Source organism: Macrosteles quadrilineatus, unplaced genomic scaffold, assembly GCF_028750875.1.
Source record: "Macrosteles quadrilineatus isolate MER2022 unplaced genomic scaffold, UCM_ALF_1.0 Scaffold_9__3_contigs__length_116548681, whole genome shotgun sequence".
NCBI classification, from domain to species: domain Eukaryota; kingdom Metazoa; phylum Arthropoda; class Insecta; order Hemiptera; family Cicadellidae; genus Macrosteles; species Macrosteles quadrilineatus.
In genome coordinates this window covers 42,286,563-42,306,727 of record NW_026542602.1, presented here as the reverse complement: position 1 = coordinate 42,306,727, position 20,165 = coordinate 42,286,563, and the positions used below count along the sequence as shown (strand labels likewise).

The 20,165-nt window shown below is 30.9% G+C and overlaps 1 protein-coding gene across 1 annotated transcript; it reads left to right on the top strand.

Moving 5' to 3' along the window:
• The first annotated feature begins 11,757 nt into the window (after positions 1-11,757).
• Positions 11,758-14,367, top strand: LOC129003354 (uncharacterized). The gene is made up of 5 exons (XM_054431645.1): positions 11,758-11,885; positions 12,556-12,692; positions 12,962-13,020; positions 13,225-13,311; positions 14,201-14,367. The coding sequence occupies exons 1-5, from the start codon at positions 11,763-11,765 to the stop codon at positions 14,365-14,367; spliced, it is 573 nt and encodes a 190-aa protein (XP_054287620.1). The 5' UTR covers positions 11,758-11,762.
• Positions 14,368-20,165: the final 5,798 nt, after the last annotated feature.

The window sequence follows — 20,165 nt, the reverse complement described above, 5'->3', positions numbered from 1 at the left end:
GACGGGATAATAGGACTGGGTTTTATTTTAAATCAGATGTTTTACAATTCTGTCAATGTTTAAACATCCTCCCACCTGATTTCAGGAATGAAATGGAATATCGTAAATTTAAGAGTCAGCTCAAAAAGTTCTTAATTTTTAATTGTTTTAAATGTGTTAAGGATATTTTTTATTTAAGGGAAAATAATGTAGGTAACATGTTGATTTGGTATTGAATTTAGCACTTAACAATGCCAAGATTGTTATTGATGATGATAGTTTATGTAATTTATTACAAGATCACCATAAGGATTAAAAATATCATTATCGTGATGGAAAATGACTGCAATAAGCGTTTAAATAACTGATATATAACTTTCATAACGTAAATAGTCATGTTTAAGTATTGTAATTAAATTAAGTTTATTGAAGCTTTTCAAATTAGCTTCACCCTTCCAAGACAGTAAAGTAAACACAATCAAGGGATTGGTGAACCTCAGAAGCCACTGAGCTTAACACGTCTGTGTTGTGTAAATGTAACGGTTATGTGATTCTTGGATCTTAATTTTATTTGTAAAATAAATGAACGCAATAATCAACATTATGCTATACTGGGTCAAAATAAACCTTAGTAATGAAATAAAACTTCCCATTATAGGATTGTTTGTTAAAAACTCAATAGTTAGAGTATACATACATTCTGGTCGAAATCCGTTCATATTAAAGCAAACACAGGAAAGAAGAAACACAAACAAATCTAATAAAAAGATACTCGAAACATAGGTTCACGAGGTATTTTAAAACAGTTAAATAGGTTATTGGAGTAAAAAACAAATCCCTAAGATTTAACCGCTGTAATCGTCTAAGCCACCTCTTTCCAGGTTAAGCATTTAACACTAAGGGTTTTGCGTGGGGATTTGCTTGTGCTTTACAATAGATAAAAACCTCAATAGATTGGTCATCCTTACGGACAAATTGATGACATATGTTCCTGTCTAGTATAAGAAGAGTGCGTTTTAATACTTAATATTCACGTTTTTAGTGTTAAACAAAGGTAAAAAGTGTCAATTTTTTTCTTTGAATTGACATGTTCGTTAAATTAATTTGAATACGGCCTGCTTACACAAATTTCACCGACAATTTGTTTATAATTATTCATCGACCAGGGCTTTCACTTTTTCCTACACCCGTAGTCATATTTAATTGAAGTACATGATTCAAATAGAAAAGATCGTATTTTTGTATCATACTATTAATAATACTAGCTTAGGATACTAAGAAGAAAAGAAATTATTCTTTACCGTTTATTCTGGAAGTTTAAAAATCCATACGAGATAAAAATAATTTTTTCTTTAAATTGATTAACTTAAAATAGTCTGTATTATTATATTGTATCCATGCTAGGGCTTGAGTGTTACATCTAGACAGACAATACGAATCCCTGGAATAATCTAATCCAGAATCAAGGTAAGGTTTATCAATTTCAGATGATGTTGTGTCTAAAATTGAGCTGACATCGAGTCAAGGTCAGGCTTATCAATGTCAGATGATTTTGTGTCTGATTTTGAGCTGATGTCGAGTCAATGTCAGCTAATATTGCATTTTGAAGGGCAAGTTATTGGCTTATATAGATATAGGGTCAGAAATGTCAATGTATGCTGATATTGTATTAAGGACAGACCAATAAATATCAGCTGATATTGTCTTTGCTGGAATCCTTTGTATAGTTGAGACTAATCTTCCTACTCACCTCATGCCCTATTTTGTTTATACGAGCTGCATAGGCATTATGTCACTACAAAATATTGTAAGGCAAAGCAGTACAGAAATGTTGGGAGTAAACTCCGTTCTTCTCAGTCTTCAGTGCTAACCACTGGGTGAGAAAAACACAATTTCATTATCAACTCAAAACATCTTATGACTCGAGTCAAAAGATACATTTTAGTTTATTCCTGGTTCAATCTAAGTTGTAGTTAATACGTCGGAATCATCTTCAATAACTTGACCATACAGGTTGACTGACTTTATCCTCTAACCATATAATTTACCTATATTAAATCTTTTACTAAATAAGAGTCGTTTGTCTACCGTAACTTGAAAACCGATTACAGATAATTATAAACAATTCTCATTGCTTCAATGTCTTTCGTAACCAAATATCCCGGGATATCTTCAAGAAACCTTATTAAATAAATAAATAACTTAAATTCAAATTAATAAACAATTGTTACACAGCCACATGCATATTATAGAGTCTTTGCAGTCCTATAATATGTTTGCTTAAACAAATATTATGACGACCATGAAGCTATGAAGAGAAATATCTCATAATATGCGTGATAAGCGTGGTAAAATCATGAGAGGTTTCATGAAGTCGAGTTGTTTAATCAGCAAAAACTAAATGTTTTATTAATATTTGACAAAAATGTAAAAAAACGATAAATAAACAATACACAAATAAATAAATATAAAACAGGTTATGCATAATAAAACAGCCTTACATTATATTCTACCCGATTATCCATAACGGTTGGCAATTTAAAGTTTCCGTTCATTGTTAAATGGACCAGCAAACCTGCATGCATTGTATTTTACATAGAAAGCGTTCAAACTCATATTATTATTCTATTTTATCATACAAAGTCAATTTTTAAAACTGTTTAGAAGATCGAAGAGATGCCACTTCAAATAAAATACGAGTCCTCGATATGTCAAACTTGACTGTCCAACAACTTAGGATTAGCTATCATGGTGTCAATAGCAATATCATCCACACACATACAGATCATGCTATACAGTATTTTTGTTCACTGAGTTGTCATCACACTTGCCGTAATACGTATTAAACTGTACGTTTAAAACGGATTAAGATAACGAAAACGGCGTTTAGAGGAAAGCAAGTTTTATATTTCCAAATTAACGATTAGTTACAAAAGTTGGCAGAACGAGTCCCTGGCTAAAAGCCAACACTGGGCAGGGCGAGGTTTGTGCCATTGTTAGTAAATGTGGCTTAAATCCTTCGTTTATAATTATAATCATACAGGACACGTTGAGTAGGTGAAAAGTCACACTTACAAGCGTTAGAGTAAATTACTGAAAAAAATCAACACAATAATTATAGGTAAAAAGTTACCTAATCATTTCTAAAAAAAAAGATTGTGTAATGAGTTAAGGAAAAATGTTCATGTATTATATAAAAGACCAAAAATCATCCCAATAACACAAGTGCACTCATAACTAGCTAGTGCTCTTTGGAGACCATTCTTTGGAGTTCAATTCTTAGAATTAAAAAGTATCACTAAGCATTGTTTACTTTCATAACAGCATAGTTTTACTCATAACGGACCAATGAGTTTCAAGGATCGAGAGAGAAGAATTAAATATGTAATTGTTCGAACTTCAACTAATCAGCTGTTCAGGCCAATTTAATTGTTGAGTGGTGCAATTAGTGTTTGGTACATTGTTCCGTTGCATCATTCAATGAGAGGTTATAAGAATACATAACCTCTCTTATAATTTATGAGTAGTGATTTAGTTTACACTGTCGTAGGTAAAGTAGTGTACGCTAAGTCCACAACACTAGTTAACTTCTTTATTATCATTATCATATTATTCAAATGCAAGATTCTAAGCAAGGCAAATGAGTAATGATTTGATTGAACTTTTATTGTCCCAGGATTTTTATAAGTAGTGAACTGGTAAAATATAAAAGTATTTGGTAAAATGTTAAAGGTTGATACTTTTGTATCCTTATCATAGTTGAGTCATGAGAATAATATTTTCTGAACCCAGCACCAGTCTGTAATTGAACTATTAAAAATGTTTAATTAAAAATATCGACGAATTGTAGTATTAAGATGGAGATTGAGAAGAGAACAAAGTACAATAGATGTTGTTTAGAAAAAGTTAAATATTATTGAGTGTTATTTCATTAGCTAACTCGATATTGTTTTGGCTAAACAAACACTAAAGGACTACGTCGTCTGTTGGTAATTTGTGTACATTGTTTAGGCCTACTTACAAAATTCTTTCCTCCTCAAACCAGTTATTAAAACGATTAACAACAAAAGCAGATTGTAAGTTAGCTTTGTACACCTACAACACGCAACTAGGCGGGGCTGCCTTGTACGACTGGTGTTGGTTAAATCCACCAGACACTTGCACTGTTTATGATCCCATGAATATTAACTGAGCAAATTTGCTTCTAAGTGAAATTTGATTTGATAATGAATGTGAATACTGGTTGCGTGTGATGTTTTTTGCATTTATCTGAACTGTAGCCCATAAATTGCTTACAACTCTCCTAGGAGTTGTATAATTGTCTTTATCAAGTGTTTGGTTAAAGAACATACGCATGAGGTCTTTTTTTTAGATAATGTATGTCTCTTTGTGTATATTTCAATTCCAAAACGAGTAGGAAACAAGGAAAAAACGATTCTACTTTTTTCTAACGTTAGCCACTGCCTCTTCAATATTTAGAATCTCCTGGTCTATGTACCAGGAAAACAAAGACAACGGAATATAATGCATGGATCATAAATCAGATAGATAATATAGTAATTTTTCAAACTATATTTAGAATTGTGTATTCCTGCTGACAATTATTCTGAATAGACAGGGGCCTGCCACAATCCGCCATGGAACTAGTAGCGCTAGAAATATCTTTTTGTAAAAAGGAAAAAAAGAAAAAAATATAAATTCTGTTTGTTAATTTTTGTATATTAATTGGACCTCGCCAACAAGTTTTGTAAACTTGGCGAGGTGAAGATGTTGTATTATCATAAATAAATATATATATGAAATTGAATTTGAATTTATATACACGAAATTATTGAAAAATTTTCAGAAATTGTACATTGTGTTGCAAATGCTGCAATTCATTATTTTAAGTTTTCATTTGTAATTTTTCTCTCCTTCGATCATTCCTAACCCAAATGTCTAAAACTTTCGTCCGTTTAATGTTATACATTAAAGTCGTCTAGTCTTGATTATGGGCAAAAATACATAGGGGCTTATACCTCATGTTATAATGTATGTATGTTTAGGCCCTTACCTTATCCCAGCTGTATTTATTACTTTCTGATATCACAACTGTCGTGGCCTGATCAGCTGATTGCAATACATTGGCATTTGTTATTTTACAAAGTATTTAGTGCTAAAGTTGATTGAGAAACGTAATTGATAGTTTCTACTATAGTCGCGATCTCATTTACATAATATGATGGTTTCAAAATGTGGATGAAAATATCTAATTCGTGTAGAAAGGAAGGTAGAATTACGACGCAGCAAACAAGTCATAACTTGAGATAACATTGTTTTTGGACTAAAAGATAAACATGTTATAGGTAGCTGCAATTGACGGCTTTGATAGAATGTCCACGACAGCGCAGCGTTTTGATATTTGCTTTATAAGGAAAACAAACGGTGTGTGTTGTTCCCTGAAGTAAATTCTTTACGAGATACCAACGGCGTTCTCATATTAAATATTGATAACTCCATATACCCTTTTATTTAGTAAATAATATTGAATGAGAACATTCCCTAATTAACTTTGTAGATTTTTGTAACTTACTTGCTGTTAACAAAACTGCTTAATGTTTCCGAAGAAAAACATTTCAAAAATTGGAGGTTAGTAGGACTTATTTTTGTTTTTCCCACGTGATTTAATATACCCAAGAACCTTTCGAAAGAGTGGTATACATCTTTTTAATTGTGAAAAAATCATAGGGCATTCAAAATCACCTTTGCTTAAGCAGTGCAGTCTACTAAAATATGGCATTTTTCAAAACATATGTTGTTTACGATTGCAGTTCTTTTTTACCGTATGAGAAATAAAAAAAAGTAAAAACAGATTGAGTTGAGGACATTAGCTGTACATTTTTCGCTGGTAATGTCCACCAATTGTGGTGAAGAAAATTGTTCCAATTATAAGATATATTTTAAATCAAATAATTTACCACAATGAAAACCTCGTTCTTAATATTCACACCGAACGGTATGTCAGTAATATTCATTCATTAACTTCTTCTTTCTTATAGGCTGCAGGAATATCTTTGTTTTGTAACTTGTTTCAAACAACCACTGTCAGTCCAATAACTGAATAAATCTATAGTAGCTGCACAGCTTCAAAAGATTTCAAATAACAAAAGTCATTCAATAAAAGTATTCAAACCAAAGCCTCTAAATACGGTGTCTGTAAGAAATCCCTTAGCAAAAACAGCTACTGTTTTTACCAAATGTGCTAATGGTTTACCTGAAATCATACTTGTGTGATTTACAAAAATGCATTTCAATGCGAAAGTAGAGTTTAGTATTTAATCAAAATGGTAAACATCTACCAATCAATTACTTTAATCTAAAAAGTCAATTAAGTAACTCAAAAGTATCTTTGATGTATATTGATCGAAGTGTAACTAACAGTAAACGTAGCATCACGTTGAACACCAAAGTAGAAACCTAGGATTCCAGTTTATGGGAGAAGTGCAAGTTAAACTTGGATACCTTACTGGCCTAGTGCCAATGTATTTCCCCTTTGGGCCCAACTTAACCACTTACATTATATAACTTAAGGCGTATTACCAACTTAATCAAGTCAAGAGAGTGTGAATGTTTCAGGATCAAGTCTTGTATGGATTTAAAATCATACACTAAACATAGGATAGTGTAAAAATTAGAGGAAAGTCTGTTCATCATTAATTATAAAAGTGATTGAATTAGTTTTGGTTTTCAAGTTTTTACAAGTTTTTTATAACATGTCTCTATACCTTTATTACTTTGAGCAAACTTTTTATGGCCATGTAAGGTTAGTGGTAGTTATTGTTTAGATTTAAATAGTTACTAAGATTATTAAAACTATTTAATAAAATTCAGACACAAAATCATTTAACAAAGTTAAACATGGCATATAAACATAATTGACTAGGAGTTAGGCAATCTCCTCCATAAAATATTATTTGTTTTATTTATTAAGTTAAGGGATTACCCTTTTACAGTTAAGGACATACATTTTAACATTGGCTATTACAACTAAATTCTCCACATGTATACGTAACGAAGTTCGCTTCTAGTCGCCTTCGAAATGTTAAAAGTATATTTTTATTTTGAGCGTTTGGACCCTGTCATATTTTCAACCAACATTGTCACTATGTCATAAAAATTGAAAAACTTTAGAGCGTTTAGAGTGTTTATTAGTAAAATCTCAAAGTTCCTTGAATACTTTTACCAATCTCATTTTTATAATACACTAGTTTATTATTTTAACAAAATTCTCAGTGTAGATGGGTTTATGATAAAAAGCTATTGTATTATTAAAACTAGAAATCGTCCAGTGGTCGGAAATTGACCAAAAATATGTACTGTAGAGACTTTTCTGTTTTCCCCCCACTGTAAATAAAACATGTGATTGGAATTTCTTCCATTTGTTTTGATTTTCTGTTTATATTTCGTTGTTATTTCGTCACCAGCATGGAAACCCATAATGGCAATGTTAATGGTTTTTTACATTTTAAATTAATTTGTTGTGTTTATTTTTTGTGCCTATTTTAAGTTATAAAAGGATTCTGCTCATCTACAGAAAGATATCTTTCTAACAGTATGCGTATATTTTCCCTACGGTGTACACGAGCTGAAAAAAGGTTTAAAGAAACATGCATGCCCATTAATATTATTAATAGATACTTTGAAATCCATGATACCACCAAACATATACAAATCTTATAAAAGTGCCAACTATGTGTCTATTTATAATTTCAAAAATTATATCAAGTTTTGTGTTTGTGTTTCTATAAAAGTTAGCAAATCAAAGAGACGTCACTACAAACAACGATACGTTTAGCTGAAGGTTTCAAGGTTCTAAGCTGAATGAGAAATTTGACTGTCGAGCATCGTAGGATTAGCTCTCATATTACAAATGAGATTATCATTTGAGCACGTGACAAGCCACAGCTAACAATTGATAATATAATAGATAAGAGAGACATTACCTACTATACTACGTTCACAATATTTAGGCGTTCCCCCACCACCATTTTGAATTGAATGTTTGTTGCTTAAATCAGCTGTTGAGCTATCATTTTAAAGGTAAGGGTCAAGTGAAGGTAGTATTCTTCCCCTAAAACCACCTAAATATTGAGAACGAAGTTAGTCCGTCTTTAATGTTTTACTGCTACAATGACCAAAGTGATTCTACACATGTACCATAAAGCTTCTTAAGACTAAAATCATATACTCCTTTTACAAATCCGTTTTTATCTAAGTAGCCGAGGGGTTATAGTGTAAGCCTTCGAATATGAAGTCCACTGGTTCTATTACAATCTAATACAAAAATAAAAATAAAAAAATAATTGGCACTGGTGCATATATACATAAAAAAACAACACATTCAATATTACTTAACAATGTAAACATATTTCTATTCTCTACGAAGTAGATTATTTTCTTAGAGTAAAAACGATAATACCATTAGATACTTAATAGTTCTAGAATGTGAAAAGTTCAAACGTAAATTGACAAATCAAAGAGATGTCGCGACAAATAACAATGTTTTCTGTCAAAGCTCAGAGTTCAAAGGAACATATCACATGTCACATGCGACTGTGTATGACGACGTAGGATTATCTTTCATGTTGTCAATGACAAAAGCATTCACTTCAAACAGATCAAGCTATATAGTTATTCAAGCCCTTTCAAGTAGACTTATCCGTAACTAATATCAAGTAGAGGATTGAAATAACGAATGACAGTTGAAGGAAAACACGTTTGATACAATCAATTGAACATCAACAATTGGCTAATAAAGTTTGTAGGAGTAAAGTAGGATGTATCCTCCCTTAGTAGGATTATGTGTCAATACAACCGGAAATATCTGACAAATTTCTTTAAGCTAAAAAATATTGAATCCCCAAGTTGGCATGTTGTTCTTAGCTTACAACCATTAGTGGAAAATATTTAAAAAAAATTTAAAAGAGGACTTGGGTGCAAAAACGTCCTCATTCAAAAAAGTTAGTTTTGAATAAAACTTAAACGAAATAATAAGTTATTTACCCTTAAAAAATAAATCTTACTATATCAAAAATAAAAACTAAGTAATGGAGAAAATATCTTTAAGATTTTCATTTTATTTATTAAATATCTATACATTTGTTTTGATAAATGTAGTAATAGAAATATGTTATTGACATCAGAGGTCGTTTTCGCATAAAACCTTCTGAAAATAAATTTAACTGGAATATTTGGTATGGTTTAAAACAAAAAACACATTTTTACTTTTACTTATTACTACACTATGCTAGAAAACCCAAAATTATTATGATAAATAGAAGACTGATCAAGATTGTTATGTTCATTTAGGCTCTTCATTATACTACTTATTGTTCCCGGAAAATTTGTAAGTGACGATAGCTTCGTAAACAGATTTATCTTATTCAACTTCTGGGTATTCAGTAGCCTTTCCATCCTTTTGTTTTGTGTTTTACAACTCCTCGTGCCATTTGCATAATAATAGTACACATAATAATGCTCATTATAGTACAGACATCTGGCCATCTCACAACAGCTGAGTTGAAAGGCAGCCAACGTAGCGGCAAAAACAATCCATAACTAAGTCATTTTCAAAGACATTTAAACCAAACAAACACTAAAGCCAAGGCGGTTGAAATAGAGCATTTTATGCAAAAACGTTTAGAGACGGCTCGGATCATGTTTGCACCCTACTCCTCGCAAGAGATAGTCAGTTTATTTAAATAAATATACAAATTTAATACCTATACAGCTGTGAACTCGTGTTAGTATCGTTAAATCGTTTATAATAGCCTACTTAAAATAGTGTCAACTCCTTGCCACAGTTCATAAATTGTATTGTCACTGAAAAGTGTAATTGAAATAGAGGTAACTTAAAAATTGGCTTGAACAAATAAATTTAATAATAACTTCCGTTTTTTTACATATTCTGAAAAACTAAAAAAATACACAATCAACGAACCCCGTACTTAATTTTACTTAAATTGATGCTTTAAAAATACCTGAGTCACCGCAAACCTGCAACCTAAGCCAATTTATATATGTCTTATTCTATTTTTAACACATTATTGAATTCAACTTGTCAGACTAATTATCTATTTAAATTACATTTAATTTAACGAGTTCATAGGTTTGCTAGATATTAAAAAATGTTGAGTTTTGTTGATATTGATTTTGAGTTTTGTCTTCTAAGTATATATTATTTTGATATTAGTATGGTATAGTAAGTATAATATTATGAAGACGGGCTATTGATACGCCACTAAATCTAAGTTGGCACATATCAGTGTAGTTATAAAATAATGCAACAATAAGTTTTTTAATCCAACTCATTGAGATTTGCAAACCACTAAACCACGATCCTTAAAAGTACCTACACTGGCCCCATAGGTGTAATAACTTGCACTTTACTGTGGCATAACATTAGCTCATGTGAGCAGTTTGATACTCTTCATCATCATCTCATGTAATATTCACACACAATCAGGGGCAAGCTCATGCTGCGTTATGAGATGCGCTTGGCTAAACTTACATTACATTTTGTCTGGGAACATTTTATCCTGTAAATAATTACCTTGGAAATAAATTATATGGACGTGAGTATGGAAAAAGTAGATACATTTTCTGTTTAAGTTTGGTATGTAGCTGATTTCTACTAACCATTGAACAAAATTTAGACATAGTTATAAATAATTATAGTGAAATACATCTACCTGTACTTTCCCATGATTTTGAGGTTATTATACTTTATAAACAGGTAAAACCTAAAACATGTTTGAAAACTATTTTACATGAGTAATCGTTTTCGTCAACATAATTTTATTTAGCTAATAGCTTTAAAATAAGGTACACTTTTAAAATATAAGTTTTAGATTATTGTTATCCAAAGTTAGCTCCAGACACGCCTTTTGAGACTTTAGCGGCTTTTTGCAAACTATAATTCGTATAACCAATTGTTTACTGTAATAAATAAAAATAATAACAACATTAAATCACGTTATACTTCTACTGTTGCTTGAGCACAATATCATTTTACGGGTATAGTAGCCGCTACATCCGTACTTCTCTGTAGGAGAATCCTCTTCGCCCGCTGAAGAGGACGATGTTGTTCTTTTGATCTTCCGTTTAAAATAGTTACTGAACCATTATTGATTAAGAACCAAAACTTAATTGAACACTTAGTTAGTAAAATTAAATTTTAATTGAACACTCAGTTAGTAAAATTATATTTTTATTGAATTTCAAAATGAAAATAGGCTTGTGTCTATCTGGCGTATTGGCTATATTCTTGCAACATTTCAGTAACATTGGTCCAGTAGTTTTAACTCGCTTGACCATTAGAAAAGTTCACAAGCATCCATAATTTTCTAATTTTAATATTTGAAGGAAACTCTTGATTAATAACTTTCATATTTTGTATACAAAAATCATCATGAGATCACCCTTTAAAATGCTTGACGTAAACAATTTTAATGTAAATGTATGCCAATACAACGGTCAAAAATTACTACAAAACCTTAATTGCTAACTGTGACGTTAACTTTGATATACCCTACGTTTGACCAATTATTTGCTTGGTTTGTGAATGAGTGAGTAACTAGATTACGAAACCGATTATTTATTACATAGAAAAGTAATAGTATAATTAATAATATATGGTCTAAATTTGTACTGTGTATATTTAAATCGTCACCAGTTTGTAATAGATTTTTCACACGTTACAGTGGTCAGTTATTGATTAAATCTTAAGATAGCGTAGCAACGATATGTTTAGATTGTCAGCGTTGATTGTTTGTTTGAAGCTTGTCAATACAGAGTGTCCGGTTGAAACTATAGAACGCATCAGGGACTTTTGGGGAGACGAGCCTCCAAAAAATGTACTCAAGAGTGTAAGTCCCTTGCAGCTGTAATATGTTAAATTATCTCTTTAATTAAACTTGTAAATCAACTTGTATTGTATTGATGGGTAGTTTTACTAACAACAATATTACAGTACCATTATCCTCAGGCTCGATATAATTGTTGTAACCCATCATATCCAAGGTTGCTACAGTTTTTAAAACATGTTCAGCAAATTACAGATGATTATGTTTATTTAAGACCAAATAATTCGTAAAATAATTTATCTTCGATTAAATTTACTGTTGTCAGTTCTCTAAAAATTCTACTGCAATATTTTTTGTTCCGAGTCCAATTTTTAAGTGTGGTACTGTACCAATTATCAAGACTGAACATTCAAAAACCATGTGATGTTAAACAGAAATATCAGCTTATATCTTAAAAAAATGTTTTTTGTAAACACACTCTATTATAGAAGCTTAAGTGAACAAGTTTTTTCACAAACAATAAATTTTTGTGTTATTAATCTTGAATTACACTCATAGTTTTTCAACTATAGAGTTAAAACCACCCTAAATCTTTCTACAGAAAGAAATTTATAATAGAACACTAAGAGTTTAAAATGAAATCGAACCAAAGCATTTTAAATTTACCTTAACTATATACCTAAATGGGGTTGCTTCTTTGATTATTTCAAACATATGTTGTGTTCATGTATAGAATGTGGGGATGGTGACATATGTTTGGATGAGTGGGGGATTCATAAAAGACAAACTGAATGACGATCTTTACTGTTTTGCAACGAATTTGGACAGAGACGAAACATCATCTACAGATATACTGATGTTTACTAACAGGTTAGTTTTTAATGCATTATTTGACTGCATGACGCAGGTCACTTATACCTAAAACATTTTGAGGATTTCTAACCTAAAAACGTGTTGTGTAGTGTTTGAAAGACTAATTATTTATATGATTTAGAATAACTTTAGGTTTTATATAACATGCAATGCGAGTGCAAAGTGCCACTTTCGCACCCTAGTTACACAAATAACTATTGTATTAAACGAAGTGAAATCATTCCTCATAATTTATAAGTGATACACTAATCTGTTATAATTTCTAGGTCAGCGGAAGAAGTAAGCTATTTCCAAACAGAGGATAATGGTGTGATTACATTATATTGTAAGTAATCCCTTACTTTAATCATACTACCTCATGATACACACATAATTATTTTGTACTTTTGTCAATTAGATAACAATTAATTATTAGACTTGTCTAGCTATCTTTTAATTTTATTTTATGGTCTGTACATATTGTCCTCATACTATCCTGGTTTTAAAGGTTTGAAGTTAAAATTAATCTTTAAATGCAAACATTTTCCAGCCCATGGGGAGGCGGATGACACACAGTACATTATATCACAGAAGAATAACGTCACGGCGTTCTGGCAATGCAAGGTATCCAACATAGGTGTGTACTCAAACTTGTACAATTTTACACAAATGTTTAATCTACTAATTTACAATTCCTCTTCATTACATATGATTGAATCATGAACACGTTTGAAACGGAAGAAAGTATTTAGACACTTTGCCGTCATTTTATTTCTTTGGAAAATCATCATGACGGGTGTGAAAAACTATACATTTTCGCATGAGGTTAGTTTAAATAGCTTGCTTTTGAACGCCAGTGGAATTTTGAAAAAAGTAACTCAAACGGTCTTAAGGAAAGCGGCACTAACCACTCGTATTTTGTGGTTGTGCCATGGACTAAACCTGCCCTTCCTGTATTGTCAGAGACACTAACCTACACACCTATGGTCTTATTATATAAAACAATATAAACAATACCAATTAGGTAACTATAACTATGACTAGGTCTTTAGTTGATCTTTCAATTTGATTAATTTATTTCCACAGTAACACCAGGTACAATAAGGATATATTGAACTAAAATGTTGTAACAAATGTTTGTACAGCTTTAGAATGACAATATCAATAATGAGAACAAACAATCCAATAATGAAAGTATGACAACAAGAACAACAACAATACCAATAAGTTTGGTGAATACCTTGCTAACATATATACACAGCTGAAAATTACAATATAAATTCTTTATTGGGTGTTGTTTGACTATTGATAAAACTAGACATTCCATCCTGATGTAAAAGTTGTAGCCATTTTTTTTTTCAAAATTGTTGCAGTTGATGTGTGTCACAGACTGATTGTGCTGATCTAAATTACAGATTCCTGTCGAATACACGGACTTTCCAATAGTCAATGGTACAACTTAGTGTCTTCAGTGCATATTAAATACACCTCTGTCCTGAGTTCTTTACTGATAACTACATTTCCAGACAAGTACGAGCCTTACGTCGGCATATCTGTGAAAGTTTCCGATCTACACTCACATACCGCTGAGGAAGCTGTCATTGAAGCCATTGACACATTGGCTAATCTAGGCTTCAAAACTGGAACTGCTCTGCCCCCCTGTCAAAGGGAAGACTTCAAAATATTTTTGTAACATGTTATAGTATATTTCGTACCTAGGGCCGAAAATTTGGTTTTGCCTCTCGAGATAGTTTTTAAGTTCTCGACTTCGAGAGCTGCAAAAGCATTTCGGTCCGTGGTACGAACGCTATTTTTCACCACACTATACCCTATTACCACTATTCACCACAATAATAATGTACAATGATAGTCAACACAACTACAACTTTAAGGTTATATGAAGAAATAGTTTGAGGAATCAGAAAAATGATAATAAATAGTTGCTAGGCAGCGGTGACAATAAAACAATTCTATTGCAATGCTATGGATACTAATTGTGTATTTAATATGCATTCATGTTTTACGAAAGTAATCGGGCAGCTGATTTTGCGACCCTAGGGATGTAAAAACCTGCTCGGTTCCCAAATAACGATGACAGCTGGCATGGCCAGCAAAACGTAACTTTCAGCCACCAATTGACGTATGTTAAACAGCTAAAAACATCATAGTGTGGTAAAAACAATATAATTTAATCATCAAAACAAACATTTTTGGTAGGAATAGAAAAGAACACTTGCAAATTTTCAATAAATTAGTTATTTTATAGTCATACTGTATAACGAATTTCGTGTACAGTATTTGCATTGTTATGAGTAAAATACAGCGAATTTCTTTATAGCATATTTATTTTAGTATATTAATTCCAAATTTTACTTTAAAATGCATTTAAAGTAAGTTGGATTATAGTTGCAGTTGCAATGGATTATGTTTTGTATACCAACTTTCTCTTTCAACTAATAAAATGTTTTTATTTAAAGTCTGCATATGTTCATCACATACAATGATATATTTAATGTACAATAATTTAAAACACGCGTTGAAATTAATGACAGCTAAATAGTTCTATGATGTTTGTGGTTAAATAATAATAATGTTCGATTAGCAGATCGTACGCCACAAAACATCACATACCATTGATTTCATTTAATTAAAAAGTCAGTAATATACAAATTAATCGTTCAAGTGGTAACGATTGACCAATATTCAATATGTAATAGTATTAACAGAGTTTAATAACTATCAAATAAATAAATCTTGTGCATGCTACTCAATATGCGGTCAAGCCTACCATAAAATATTTTAAATTTACGATTGGGACAAAATATTTTTAATAAATAATCACATCAAATATTTATCTTTAATGTCCAACCAAGAAAAAAGTGACGATAAAATCCATCATTTGAGAATCTATTCAAGCCACAGGGTAGGTTTACTCTTGTGTAGTTAGATAAACTAACCTAACTTTAGGGGCTGAAACTTAGTCAAGGGACTAAGGTTTAATCCTTGAAGGTTACTAGTTCACAAGGATTCAACATAATATATGTGATGCAGTGATGTATTCCAGTATAAATGTATTTTTTGTATTAATGACACAATATATTGACTGCCTCATAGCACAACCTTCCAGTGAATACGTCCTATATAATTTATCTAATACATATTTAAGATTATATTTAGTAATTTCTGCAAAAAGCAATAATGAAAAACGAAATATAGTATTTGAAATATTGAACAAGGAGTGATATTTAAAAATTACAATGTGTAATTTGATATTACTTGCAATATCAAACTAAAACTTGTCAAGGTTTTTATTAAAACCACAAATTGTCAGCAAAATTATTTTAACCGCTAACTTGGAGTTTTTTCCACTAAATTTTCCTATTGGGAGTAGTCTACTTTTACTTAATTTGTCACGTAAATAAAGGTTAAGCATATATTTCATGTTGAAGATAAACTTATTTTGGTTTAAAGTCATAGTTAAACGTTTCTTATTGATCCTATTGAGTACTTAGCCAAGTAAGCATTCAATAACTATTCTCAGGTATTTCTCATGCGTAGTAATTGTAACAATGTGTATGGAAGAAAAGAAATACATTGGAAACAACTATAGATCATCTTGGCCCGTAGAAAATAAAGTTCTCCCAGAAATACTTAACGGTAACATATAAATCAAACAAATTCGATGGATTAAATTATAATATATAATATATTTACAAATGTTGCATGCCTGTTTATGAACAGTTTGATTTGATTACTTAAGTTATATGACCACAATTAGATTGTACCAATCATACAATAAACGCTCTATATTATAATTTTCAAACCAGATGAAAAATATATCAAAAATTAAAGAGGAAGAAGAAAAGTTCAATTCCACGAAAGGCAACGAGGTGCTGAGTTAAACACGCTAGAGAAAAATTCTGTCTCATTTTTCTTGTCATTACTATAAAATCATATTTCCATATTTTGTACTTCCGAATTTAAAGGTAAAATACCATACTCAACCTATCCTTTCATCCTTTTACCCTGATTGGCTATTTCTATTCCAAACACTCTGGCGACATCAAACTCTCCAAACAGTTGCCGCACATAAGCTTGCTAGTCACGTGATAGGCTTATGGCGTCACCATCGATCTGGCGGGATTGATCTTGCTTTTGGAGGGAATATTTTACCTCTTGAACATGCAGATATATTAAATTTTGCCAGTTATTTTGTTTGGACTTCTTGAAGTGTTAATTTTTTTTGGATTATTCATATTTTATGAAAAGTGTTGTTGATTTGTGTATTTTTTCAATGGCCCAAACACTGCGTGTGCGTAATTATTTTACTGACCTCATTTTTTGCCACGATTAGTTTAAACCAAATGACTAGTCCTTAGTAACTCACTACATAACCATTCAACTATAACATTTAAAAGCATGGCCTCTAATTTATGTGTATTATGATCCCTTAATAATAAAAAATATACACTGTATAGAAAATATGTCTATACTTTCTTCTTAATACTTTTTTTCTTTACTTTTGATGGTCGTACATCAAAAGTACAGGCTTTCACAATATTTATGAGAAAACAAATTTTCAAAGGTCTGTTTTCTGAAACCTAGTAACAAATAATTACAACAAAACTGTATCAATAAACAATAATAAGAAATACGCCTGACAATCATTGCTGAATATGGGGAGATACTTAGCATCCATACAAAAAAGGTCAGATGAAAATATTAAACGTAAGTATTTGGTATTGGAACAGAACGTTCTAGTAACAATGTTTTTTATTTATTTAATTAGACATGGCGATGAAAAATCACAATATATTCAAGAAATGGTACGAAGGTAAAGGAACGTTGACAGAAAAAAACTAAAACACGTACGAAACTTGTGTTCTTTCCGTGTTTACGTTATCTTTGACGAGGCCCCTTTGACGGAACTTCACACCGCCCCTCTTGATATCACCATTCTGATGAAACATGTTGATGTTCTAACCTCTACTTGAAGTCATGAACTTTTTAGAGTAGATCGACGATTAATGAGTATCCAATCAAAATTCACTCTCAGATCTTGACTAAACCACAAGTTTCATTAAGTAAAATAGGACAAAGACTACGATCAAATTGGAATACATTTCTGAGAAAAGGGGTCATAGTACTAAGCTTATACTTCTAGATCAGTTGTTTGCATGAAGCCAAATCAGTTTCGATTCTTTATATTAGTTTGAACTTATTTTTAGGTATATTGCGATTTACCCATAATAGTATATTTCGTATCTAGGGCCAAAACCATTTCGGTCCGTGGTACGACCGCTATTTTTCACCACACTATACACTATTACCACTATTCACCACAATAATAATGCACACTTATCAACAGAACTACAACTTGTAACAATTCAATATTTTCACCAATATTTTTTTTAATAGAATAATTTAATTTCCACCATATGTTTTTCATTTTATGTAAATTTCAATCCCTTTTCAAACCATATATAGTAATTAATTGACCAAACAGACCAATAGGTAATCAATTTAATACAATATAAGATAGCAATTTTCAAATAACCTAATTTTATGTAAATATATAATAGCCTATAACTTTTGTAACAAAGTTGCTTCAAATTCTATATAATTTTATTTAAATAACTTTTCAAAATTATAATTTAGCTCTCTAGCAAATGAAATTTGTTATAATATATATGTGTAAACAGTGGCCTATAATTTTATATTATTAAGTCGGCATTGACATATGTGAGTGCAACAATACATCAGACCATCATCACTTCCAATAGAGCCAAGATAGTATGAAGATGCAAATTAGACACTACATATTTAATATTAAAATTTTATAAAAAAAAGTACATTATTCGGACAAAATTAGTGAAATTTGTTGAAAGAAGAACCATCCTTGTGACGAACATTCATAATTTATAACATCAAAAACTTTACTTCAAAGAAGACATCAATTTTGGTGAGATTACTCCAATAGACATTTTCCCCTTTGGAAGCCATTACAACTTTTTTTAGGCCCAACCTTTGGACATTTGTACTCAAATTCAAAGTCAAGAACTAATAGAAGCTTAACTTATTCAAAATTATTATTAATTCAACCAATCTATAATTCGAACATATTTTATATTTTAAAACAAAATTTAATTAGGCTTATATCACAAGATTAAATTCAAATGCCGCTCGATCACCCCACCTGAGATTAAGATCCTTACAGTAAATTATAACATTGAACTTAAATAATTAAAACCATTGTAATAGGCCTAGCCTAAAGTTTTTAAAGTAAATTCATCTCCCACTGTTTGTACAATTTATTGTGAACCCCCTTTTCTTTTCTTTCACTATCAGTTTTGTATTATAATTAATAAATTTAAGTTTCGAATTTGTACATGGAGTTTCCATTGTAGACCTAAGTTAAAGGTTGATTACAAACTTTAAGGTTCTGTGAAAAAATTATTTGAGGAATCATAAAAAATAATAATAAATCGTTTCTAGACAGCGGTGGCAAAAAAAAAAACAAAAAAAAAACTGTTGCAATTGCTATGGATACTGATTGTGTATTTAATATGCATTCATGTTTTAAGAAAGTAAGCGGGCAGCTGATTTTGCGGCCCTAGGGAATGTAAAAACCTGTTTGGTCCTCAAATGACGATGACAACTACTGGCATGGCCAGCAAAACGTAACTTTTAGCATAGACAAAAAAATTAATTCTTTTTGTCTATGCTTTCAACCACCAACTGACGTATGTTAAAACAGCTAAAAACATCATAGTGTGGTAAAACAAATATAATTTAATCATGGAAACAAACATTTTTTGGGAGGAATGGAAAAGCACACTTGAAAATCTACAATGAATTAGTTATATTTATAGTCATATAACGACTTTTGAACCTCGTTTGATGAGAATAAAACTATATTAAAACGCTTTACCCAGCTTGGCATCTTCAGCTGCACAAGTACAAAGAACAAAAATGTTACACAGAATAAAGTAAAAAGGTAATAGTGGAGTGACAAAGGCTTTTGAAGTCACATTCTTCAAATAACACGCATCTCTTTAATTCCTTTTTAGCATCATAAAATTGTTTATTAATTTGCATATGGCAGACAAAGAACTTTTTATACTACCATTTTCTCATATCAAAAAATAAAATTTTCAACCTAACTAAGCAATTATTTTCTGGGTAGGCAAGTAGATATAGTACTTGCAACCAAATCTGAAGGTTGGTGGTTCGATTACAGGCTGGATAATTTTCTCTCCCAAACGCCATTATCATTTGGCTATCATTTACGGTAAATAAATAAAATAAATTTAACTAATAATCAGTCAATTATAGTATAAAATAATGATGCTATCTAACATTAACTAGCTATCGTTAGATAGTAAAAGTTGCCTTACAAAACATGTTAAAAAAGCTAATAGAGTTGATTTTAAGAAAAAATACATCATTGGTTTTGTTTGTAAGAAGAAATAAGTCATCAATTAATATTCC

Excerpts from the sequence above, each read along its gene's own strand:
- LOC129003354 (XM_054431645.1), top strand. The coding sequence starts at position 11,763 with ATGTTTAGATTGTCAGCGTTGATTGTTTGTTTGAAGCTTGTCAATACA. Across the intron at positions 13,021-13,224 it reads TGGTGTGATTACATTATATT|CCCATGGGGAGGCGGATGAC; the intron begins GTAAGTAATCCC and ends AACATTTTCCAG. Across the intron at positions 13,312-14,200 it reads ATGCAAGGTATCCAACATAG|ACAAGTACGAGCCTTACGTC; the intron begins GTGTGTACTCAA and ends CTACATTTCCAG.